The sequence below is a fragment of the Aplysia californica genome, unplaced genomic scaffold (assembly GCF_000002075.1).
Source record: "Aplysia californica isolate F4 #8 unplaced genomic scaffold, AplCal3.0 scaffold00493, whole genome shotgun sequence".
NCBI lineage: Eukaryota > Metazoa > Mollusca > Gastropoda > Aplysiida > Aplysiidae > Aplysia > Aplysia californica.
This window is the reverse complement of record NW_004797763.1, coordinates 173,947-184,501: the sequence shown is the minus strand read 5'-3', so window position 1 is coordinate 184,501 and position 10,555 is coordinate 173,947. Positions and strand designations below refer to the sequence as shown.

At 38.5% G+C, this 10,555-nt stretch overlaps 2 protein-coding genes across 2 annotated transcripts in view; both read left to right on the top strand.

Annotated features, from left to right (window-relative positions):
- Window positions 1-3,799, top strand: part of LOC101859960 (alpha-tocopherol transfer protein-like) — a 5,053-nt gene extending 1,254 nt beyond the window's left edge. The window contains exons 2-5 of the mRNA XM_005105809.3: window positions 206-337; window positions 1,865-1,966; window positions 2,784-2,860; window positions 3,650-3,799. Of these exons, the coding sequence (XP_005105866.2) occupies window positions 206-337; window positions 1,865-1,966; window positions 2,784-2,860; window positions 3,650-3,799 (461 nt within the window). The remainder of the gene's footprint in view (window positions 1-205; window positions 338-1,864; window positions 1,967-2,783; window positions 2,861-3,649) is intronic.
- A 1,034-nt stretch (window positions 3,800-4,833) lies between these two features.
- Window positions 4,834-9,441, top strand: LOC118477186 (alpha-tocopherol transfer protein-like; the record flags this gene model as incomplete). The annotated part of the gene is given in 3 exon segments (XM_035971754.1): window positions 4,834-4,944; window positions 7,145-7,246; window positions 9,263-9,441. Coding segments are annotated over 3 exon segments (375 nt in total), but the record flags the coding sequence as incomplete, so codon positions are not given.
- Between the last annotated feature and the right edge of the window lie 1,114 nt (window positions 9,442-10,555).

The following is a 10,555-nucleotide window of genomic DNA, read 5'->3' as shown; positions in this document are numbered from 1 at the left end:
TCTCTCTCTCTCCCTCCCTCTCTCTCTCTACCAGAGATCTGGTTCTTGATAATGACGATGTCTCATAGTAATGTGATGGTAGTGATGGTAATACGATCAGCAATACTATTCGTAACGTGTTTTTGCATAGTAATGCAATGGTACTGCGTCGGATAATAAACAACATTGGTAACATTTCTAATACCTCCTTCCCCTCAACCCCCAGGACTCACGGCCCGCACTGATACCAGTTTTCTCTTGCGCTTTCTCCGAGCGAGAAAGTTCAGCCAAGAAGAAACCTTTGAGCTGGTCATCAACTACTACACAGCCCGCAAGGAGGAGCCGGAGATCTTCAGGGGTAGGTAGTGACATTCTTGGGGCATGTATACAACTCGCTACCTTAGAACTAAAAAGTTCTACAAAAATCTGACATTTTTGGCCTTCTACTCTATCAAAATCGTAAGATTCTTTGGAGTCACTATTAAGAAATTCGAAGGATTGTATTCGAGAACGCTTGACATTTTATGAAACTCAATATTTTTCTGGTCAAATTTCTCAAAACTAGGCATTGAGCAGTTACAACTTTTTAATTACTTCGGGAAGTGTCTGTTTTGGTTATCTTTTTAGAATATAACGTTTTCTTATAATTTTACATGAGATGAGAATTTTGGCTGGAGTTAAGGTTAGGATTGAGAGTTTTGTTGCGTGTGTGTGTGGTGTGTATATGTCCGTGCGTTTGTGTGTGGGTTTGTGAGTGAGTGTGTGTGTATGTGTGAGTGTGTGTGTGTGGTTGTGTATTTGTACTGGGGGGAGAGGGAGACTGAGGTAATGGAGGACCAGAACAGAAAAGAAATTTCTTCTAAAAATATTGTCTTTAGGTAACGTCAGTATACACACCAAAAGCTTAATAACTGATTCTGAGACTGAATTGTTTCTGATTTTGCAACAAATGCCTAAAAATATTTTTTAATGGACATGGGTCTCGACTGATTGGAATGAGGGGCTCCTCATTGTTTGGGCATATGGAATTATGTGTGTCATCTTAAAGGTTGTTCATTTGTCTAACTTCTGATTGAAAAGGTACCCATCTATCTCTAACAGAGCTGGAGATATTTTGATTGAGAAAATGGCTGCCAAAGCTTTGTATCTCTTACTCAGATTTGAGCCAAATTTCTTGTAATAAACAATAGTAATCTTATTATATTTACCCTCTGGTATGATTTCTTCGACTAGACTATTTTCTATTTTCTATTATTATGCTGGCGTCGATGGTCTATTGGTTTGGCTACCGGACTCGTAACCGTGAAATTTTGTGTTTGGGACTTCGAGCCCCGAGCCCGACGTTGAGTCCTTTTGAAAGGCACTTTACATGAATTTCCCTTACCTTACCCAAGAGGGAATGAATACCCGGCCATAGGCATAGAAAGACCTTGTCAGTATGTTTGTGTTTCAGCACCTACAAAATACAGCTTGCACTGTATGCTTCCCTGGAAGTTGAGATTGTTTCTCAACGCTATCTAGCATGCTGAGGTAGTAGATTGGAAAGCGCATAGAGCTTGCTGTTGAGTGGGAACTTGAGCTATACAAGGACCAAAGGGCATAGCCACAAACTGAAAATCGTGAGGATATCAATTTTGAACGCTTGTTGACACATATAACTGTATTTCTGTACACCTGTTCGTTGATTATTGTTGTTCGATTTCCTATTTAAAAAATATAACAATAAACCACCAGTAAAACAAGTAATAATATGATATTTTGAGTCCGCAAGCTTTTAAAATTGGCACTCTCACAATTTCCAGTTTGTGGCTATGCCCGTTTTTTCGTGTGCTCTTCAAATGCTTTTTATTATTATATATTATTTGTGTGCCATGTCTGCGTTCAGACCTACGTCCCCAGTGTGTTCGGCATGTGTTTGAGAGCGGCTATACTACACCATTAGGGATCAAAGACAAACTGGGTGCAACAGTTATCCTGGAGAGACCGGGTAAGTGTGTTTGTACGTTTGTTTGTTTGTTCGAGTTTGTGTCTGTCTCTCTTTTTGTTTGTATGTGTGTGTGTGTGTGTGTGTGTGTGTGTGTGTGTGTGTGTGTTTGTGTATGTGTGTGTGAGAGAGAGAGAGAGAGAGAGAGAGAGAGATAAAGAGAGAGAGAGAGAGAGAGAGAGAAAGAGAGAGAGAAAGAGAGAGAGAGAGAGAGAGAGAGAGAGCGAGAGAGAGAGAGAGAGAGGGAGAGAGAGAGAGATGGAGAAAACAGACAGCATACATACAGCCAGACGGACAGAGAACATGATAATAAATATGTGTGGTCGAATGTTTGCGATGTTCGTGTGTGAGTGTATGTGTGTATATATGTGTGTGTATGTTTGTGTGTGTGTGTACTTGTGATGTGTGTATATGTGTATGTGTGCGCATGCGTGCATTTGTGTGTGTTCTTCTTCTTCGTCTTCTTTTTTTCTTTACAGGAAAGGGGTTGGATAAGAAAATGCGGATGTAACAGAATGGGTGATTTTTCTTACTCAACTTTTGCTTTTAAGAGTGCGTTCCTGGATGTGCTTGCGTATAATTTGTTTGTGTGTTTGTTCGTGTGTTTGTATGGTGTGTGTGTTTATTTTGGCTGGAAAGATTTTTATTTAAAAATTATCCACAAAAAACAAACAATTGTTCACCAAAATCTCTATAGCACAAATGTATGATAATATTTTTTTCATCAAAGAGTCTCATTCATCTTTTTAATTGCACACTTGCTAGAGGATAGGGAGGGAGGATGAAATCTGCTATAACTGGGGTTCTTTTTTGTTTCTAGGAAAATGGGAATTTGGCAGGTTCTCAGAAATGGATCTTATCAAAGCTGACTGCATCACTATCGCAAAGATCATCCAGGTGAGCCTTACCGCTTCATGTATCTTTAGAGGTATATGTGTGTGTCTGTGAGTGCGTGCCTCTGTGTGTGTGTGTGTGTGTGTGTGTGTGTGTGTGTGTGTGTGTGTGTGTGTGTGTGTGTATGTGTGTGTGTGTGTGTGTGTGTTCGTGAACAAGGCGGGGGGGGGGGGTAGGGGTGCACATAATGTTAGTCACAAATGAACTGCATGGCAAAATGAAAAATCCATCTTGTTACAAGACCAGCTTTCCATAATAATATTCTGCTTGTGGAATTTTCATCAAGTAAGTGAAGGGGAGTGAATCAAGAAAATTATGCCAGATTACAAGAGTAGTCAGTAGGCCTACTTATCCACCATTTTCAACAGTAGTAAAATCACAACACGCTGGAATCAGTCACGTGTTAGCTTTTAAGCGTAATAATATGGAGTTATTGAAATAATCATAAAGCCTGTTCATTTGCCTTAATTTTGATGGAAAATAAACATCTTCTTTTAGTAGAAGTCGAGATGTTTGCCATTGAAGCAGGTGAGGGGTTGTCTGGTGACAGAGGCAAAAATAGGGAGAAAAAGGCCTTCAAAGTTTGTTGAAATCAAGGCTTCATTGAAAAAGGCAAATTATCATTTTTTTTGTGTGCCTTAGATCAACATGATTTGTTCAGTCAAATTCACGCAGAAATATGTTCTTAAATTAACATAATATAAGATGTTGAACCAAAATAGGAAGAAGAATGCAAAAAAAAAATTGTCCAACGTCGTGGATATTGTATGTTTATTTTTCTCTCGTCTCCAGGACGAATGGGTTCAAGTCCATGGCATTACCCTCCTTTTGGACTACGACGGATTTACTCTCTCCCATTTCACACACACGTCGCCTTCGTTCGCCAAAAGGATTGCCAAGTTGTGGCAGGTAACAGATGGTAGCTTTTTAGTGAAACTGTAAATGTTTTAATCTTAAACCGACAAAGTTTTGCCCATTCATGTGGCTGACTGTTTCGTTGGAGGCGTCATACATATAATGTTACATATCGATGATTCAGTTCAAGAAACTCGTATGCCACACTCTTCTAAAATGGACATATTTATTTTATTCACAGATCTTTCTCGGTTACATGAATCCCCCACTATATTACTTTGCTACCCTAAAACTACAATGTTCTATCTGCTCATTACATAGTTTTGAGAAATTTGACGTTTAAATATTTTACTTTCACATGTCACACTTTTTGAAATGCATTTCTTTGAATATCTACACAACGACTTCAAATACTATTACAACTTTGATTGAGCTGATACTTTCGTTGGTTTCAGACTTCATGGTCATAGTATCTCAAAACGGTCAACAATGTCAGACAGAATTTTGTTTTTTTACATTCTGAGACAGCGAATTTAGCGTAAGCCCAGAGTAACAGTTGGGATCATGGCAGCTCGCTTCCTAGATACGTTACAGGTTTGTCGATTGTGTGAGTGTTGGGATACAAAGAGGGGGGGGGGGTGAGAGGGGGCATTAAACATTACATTATACACCCACAACCACATTTCTATTGTAGCAGGGAATCCTTGGCATGGGTACAAGGGTTTTACACCTGACAGACTCTCGTCATATTATTTTCTCTGTGAGTTCAATACAACAACTTGAGAACCAGGAAAACTTTTTGCAGCGTGTGTTGATGGACAATAAGACGATTTGCTGTCGCACGTAGAAGACATGAGTTCGATTTCTATGTTGGGAGAATGTTTTTTGAGACAGAACACAGATAACAGACAGACAGACAGACAGACAGGGAGATAAACACACACACACACAAACACACACACACACACACACACACACACACACACACACACACACACACACATGCACAGACCAGACAGAGACAGGCAGAGATACCGACAAGGACAAAGAGAAGGTAAAACATCAAATTATAATCATTCCCTCGTCTCCACCAAATTTGTGACGTTTCGCCGCTTCCGCAGGATGTATTTCCAGCACGTCTCCGGGCAGTCCACATCGTCAACGAGCCCTCCTCCTTCGCCAGTATCTTCGCCCTCTTCAAGCCTTTCCTCAAACAAAAGCTGTTGCAAAGGGTGAGTTTACATAGGATGTCGTCAAATGAAAACAACGTAAGTTATTCATGTTTTCGTTTCAGTAAGAGTTTTACAGCACTTGCTACACACTGAGGGTGTATACGTGCCAACAATTTGAGGTGTCACAAGAGAATGACAAACACTCCCAAAAAAGGAGGAGAAGTGAGGACAATAGATGTTTGATAGGAAAGTCGGTGGCTTTGGTTGTTGATTTTTATTCTTTTTTTCTATCTTGTATAATTTCACACTATAGTAAAAGCTATTAATTTAGATTAGGTATAATACAGGTACTGGGGTACAACATTTACTGAATGTGGGAGAAACAGTACAGGTATTGCAATAAGAGCTGACATAGCAACAGCTAACTTCAGTTAAATGAGCAATTTGTTAACATCTTGCCAGATTCCACTGCCGCCGAGACACCATCTGTTTAACTGTTATATCTTTTTTTCAAGTCTATGTGCAGATCAAAACAATGATTCACAAGAAAAGATCATAATAATAACAGTTGTTGTTGTTGAAATGTTGTGTAATGGACGAATGAGCAAGATCAGACGAACAGACAGCAAATCCAGAGAAGAAACCTGCCAAATATCAAGAGTATACCCTGGGCTTCTGAACAAGATCCAACACGAACGTTTGAACAGTGCACCAGAGCAGTTGACAACCGTAGCGAAAGACTGGTCATTGCATGTCAACCACAGACGCCTCCGAGGCAGAAGTAACTCCTCCAACCAAACTATTCTTGAACCAAACACCATTCAGTTTGAACCAAACTACAAGACAAAGTTTTCTTTCCACTTTCAAAACATTGAAAATGTTTTATGGGGTTCTGAATCCTTTATTAAGAGAGAAGCGAAAGACGACAACTTGGTTTTGGAAAAGCCTCCTCTTAGCAAGTTTACTATTTTGATCTCCAAATATCATATTCAGTTATAATTAGTGATGGATACCCGTAGTTGTCAACTCTGGCTGAGATGTTGATGTGCAATGACCAGTCATTGCTTACGGTTAAAAGTTGCTGTTATACACTTTGTCAAACTTAGACCAGTCCATTAAAATGTGTCGATTGTGGACAGCATACGGGGAAAATGTAGGGAACTTATCAAGTATGATCCCAAAGTAATGTAAAGACTGCAGTAAAAAGGGCTGCATATATGACAAAGTGAATAACTGTGGTAACCATGTTGTCTGACTTTGAAAAGTCCATACGTACCATTTTTAAAGAGTTTTCTTTTGTCTTTCTTTTTCTTTTAGTAATGCTATTACATAGTGAAATAATATTGTCAAAATAGATTGCTTTGGTCTAAACACAAGAAAGAAAGGAATTATAAAAGTCCCCCCCCCCCCCCTCACACACAACAAGAATAAGCTAAAAAGAAAACCAAAAGAAAAAACAAATAAACAAACAAACAAAACAAAACAAGAAAATATTTAAAAACTCCATTCACTAAGAATGACTTTCACGGATACAATAAATGTATTGTTTAGACTGCAACAGGGATGGGTAGTGGATATTACAGATTCTTCCATTTTAAATCAAAGTTTCCTAAATTGTAATAATTATCAAGATAAGTTTGTCAAAAAGAGCAAAACACTGACCACGAGGTTTCCTTAACAGTATTGTTATTTTATCAAAATCACTCTGTCAAGGGAAGCAATTCATTAAACACGATGTTTCCTAACAAATTCAAAGATTACTCTACCTTCTCTGTCATTGTCGAGGTAAAGACTACCAATTTTTTTTATTTTTAAAAATGAAAGTCAAAACAATTGGGAGGAGGGGGGGGGGAGTTAATTTTGTTTCATCATAATAATATTATGTCCTTAATCGATCACTATACCACAATCAAATATCTGTTCAACGGCAGGTTTTAGAAATATTTTCCTTCTTTTAGCCAAAACTGGACCCAAAACTAGATCCAAGGGTAAAGAAGATGCCACATTACATCTAAGGCATACTCATCAACTTGTACATTATTCTTTTCTGCCGATTGCTTATTTATAAAAAACCTAAACAAAATATTATTAAAGATACGAATAAAACTGATAATTGAAAATTTTTCTGTTACGTATTACGTGTTATAAAAAATAGACATCAGAAACAACGAAAAAGAACACCAACAAACAAATAGATAAGGGAAATGGATGATGACAATAATAACAAAATAAAAACATTACTATTGGCTTATTATTCCAGATTCACTTCCACGGCAGCGATTACGCTTCGCTCCACGAACATATAGACAGGGAGTTACTTCCTAAATGCTTTGACGGAGAAAGACCTGACGTCACGGATCACGTGAGTGCTATGTTTAAAAAAAAACCCATCACCAATAATATCATTATCTTGATTTACAGGGTGAGACTAAAAAAACTTTACAACTTGTTTTGTAAATATCTTCCTCCATACTGACGTTTTGTGTTTCAGATTTGAACGTAACGTTTGGAAGCCAAAAGGAATTTGTCTGATATGTATTTTAGATAGGTCCATTGAATGGTTTTGCTCTATATAACGCATTAAAAGTACAACCCATTTTCAACCTTGTCGTTATTTTCATAGCATGACGAGTTCGCATTAGGCCTACCACTAAAAGTGGCACCAATCGCGCCATATTGCAAGCTACAGCAGTCTAACAAGTCAACAGAAGTCTGCAGATATTACTTTTCCCAAAATGTGTTTGCCTGCTGAGATCATGGCTACGTTTAGTAAAGAGCAGAGAGCTTTTTGTATTGAACATTACCTTTCCACAAACTCACCATCCTTGACATTTCGTAAGTTCTGCGCACGGCATGGCGAGAATGCTTAGGTGCCCTCAAGACCTTTGGCGTCATGAGTAGAGACGTTCCGTCAGTTTGGATCTATTGCAAATCAGAACTATAATGTTCTTTTAAAAAATGACCACTTTAAATCGAACACTCACCCTGTGCAGCCCTTTAAACGTCACCAGAGTGCAGATTTCAGTAGCCGAGTCCCATGAGACGTCTGTCAGTAGACGATCTGTAGCTAGGACTTTCCTACACATCAACAGTCTGCATTCTCATGGCAGATCTTATTCTACGTCTATACCATGTTAATCTCCGCTAGGCCGAGATGACACGAATCAGAGCATGGCAATCTGTTCATGATTCCTCGTTTCTCTTGTAAAGAGGGATCATTTCCTCGAGGACATTTGGTTTAGTGCAAAGCCCAATTTCACCCTGCGGGGATATGTTGACTTCAAAAATGCTCTCTAATGGGCATCCCACCCTATTGTCTCTAAAAGTCACTTCTTAGTGAACATATACAGTGTATGTGGCTTTAAAAGCTCATGGTTTAGCAGGTCCTTGTGTTAGGGCGCCACTGAACATTTTGAACGACGTGTTAAAAATGTGTAGAGTCCAAAGGAGGGAATGTGGAGCACTGCTTCTAGGAATTTCAGAATGAAATCATTAGATTTTTAAAACTCTGTAAAAGGAAATAAATATTGTTTAAATGTCACAGGGATAGAAAATTAATGTAAAAGAGAACAAAACGAAAAACGATAACTAATTTCTTCACGACTTCTTTTACAAGATGTTTAAACAGTGGTGAACTTTGCGTTTTTGGGTACTTTTTTCTTTTAGCCGTTTCCTTTTTCAAAACGTGTTTTTTCTTCGTTGAGTTAATATCAAAACAAAATCCTTTTGAATGAATTATGTTTGTTTTAAATTACAGCATTCTAGAACAACTTTTGTGCGAGATATTCAGAAAAAAGCTGTTAAATTTTTTTGGGGATCACCCTGTATTTTGACTGTGACTGATTTCTTTTCAACAAAGTAAACAATGGCTGATATAAACTATCTTTTCGTATTTCATGATGCAATGATCATAATTTGTGAGGCATCGTTGTGAAACCAGGGGTTAGTCAAAATTATAAAATCAAAGACACAGGCATTTTTCTTCCAGTCTGGCAATTTTTACGAAATTTTTGTCTTTTGGCTCCTCACCTTATATGTTCATATAAAAACACATTTCCATATACATTTTATTGAAAAACATTTATTAAAGGCAAAAAATATGTAATTTTTCAGTTTTCAAAGACTCTCAAGATATTGCATTACCAACATTTTTCAACTGAAACAAGGTGACCCTATCTCCTTCAAACACAAATACGTCTAATTCTAGTCTAGATAAATGGAGTTTTTTTTCTATCAAAGCAAGGCCTATGAATAAGCTTTCAGATGATACCAACAAGTCCACATGCCCAAACATTATTGACGAGCGCCTGATTCCACCGCATCGTGACACATTGTTCTCTTTATCCTCATCACTCAATCTGCGTTTGCCTCTTCGCAGGAATGGTGCAACGTCATCAAGACATGCGACAAGGAGTTTGAAGACGACAACAAGTATGGACTGGTCGACATGGTTGTGGGGGCGGGGTCAGGAGGAGGGGCTGGCGGAGTAGTTGGCGGGGATAAAATGGCAGGGACGTTCAAAAAACTCACTGTCGACTAACTGGTTGATGTATTTTTGGACTTACAAAATCACTGTACAAACTGTTTTCCTTAACGTTCATTATGCCAAGTCAAAGCTGGAGATAAAGACTTATACTCCTTGATTGCACACTGCCACTGCCATGGCCAACGCTCTTTGCTCCTTATAAAAACGTCTCTGCTTTGCGTGCGCCTCGTGAGTCGCGCTATGACACCCTTGTGAAAGACACTGTCAGTATCACCATTTTTGCTATATTATTACAATATAGTAGCTGAAATCGTGCAAAAACTTTTTTCTCCTTTGCCCTTCATATCGCTCAAATCATGTCTTGTTGTTCACTTTCCATATAGTATAGGAGCTAAGCTTTGGTGGACGGTTTAGGATTTTATAATAATATGTCTGAAAAACAAATAGAAAAGTGCTCCAAATGGCGGGATATGAAAGATCCTTAACCAAAACCAGAAGAAAAAGACAATTGAGATTCTTTTTGTCACATAAATAGATCAAATACGTTAGAGAAATTGCTGCTGTATGGAAAGACACAGGGGAAGAAGAGCAGAGGAAGACAAACACACAGCATACACAGATGGCCAGAACTACTTTGCAACTCATAACACAGAGAAAAACGGAGCTGATCAAGAAGTCAGACAACAGGAAGGAATCGGGTACCACGATCGTTAATGTCTGCTACAGAAACGACGACTGGAGAAGAAGAAGAACAATTAGTCTACGGTTGATCACACTTACAATAGACTGATCTGTGAAGTACAAACTAAGCAAGAAGTATATTATCCAAGGCGAAACAGACTTCGGTACAACTGGAATCTTTTGCTACTTTGGTAACTTTGCTATATATTTTTATTGATTATTCTTTAGGACTCGTACTCTTTCCTTCTCTTTCTCTGTCTGTCTGTCCCTTTCAATCTCTCTCTCCTTCTTTCCCTCTCTCTCATTCTTCCCGTGTTTCCCTCCTTCTCGCTGTGTATCTATCTATCTCTTTCTATCTCTCTTACGATCCCCCATCCTCTCATTTTCTCTCTCTCTCTCTCTCTCTCTCTCTCTCTCTCTCTCTCTCTCTCTCTCTCTCTCTCTCTCTCTCTCTCTCTCTCTCTCTCTTTTTTTTTCTCTCTCTCTCTCTTTCTTTCTATATCT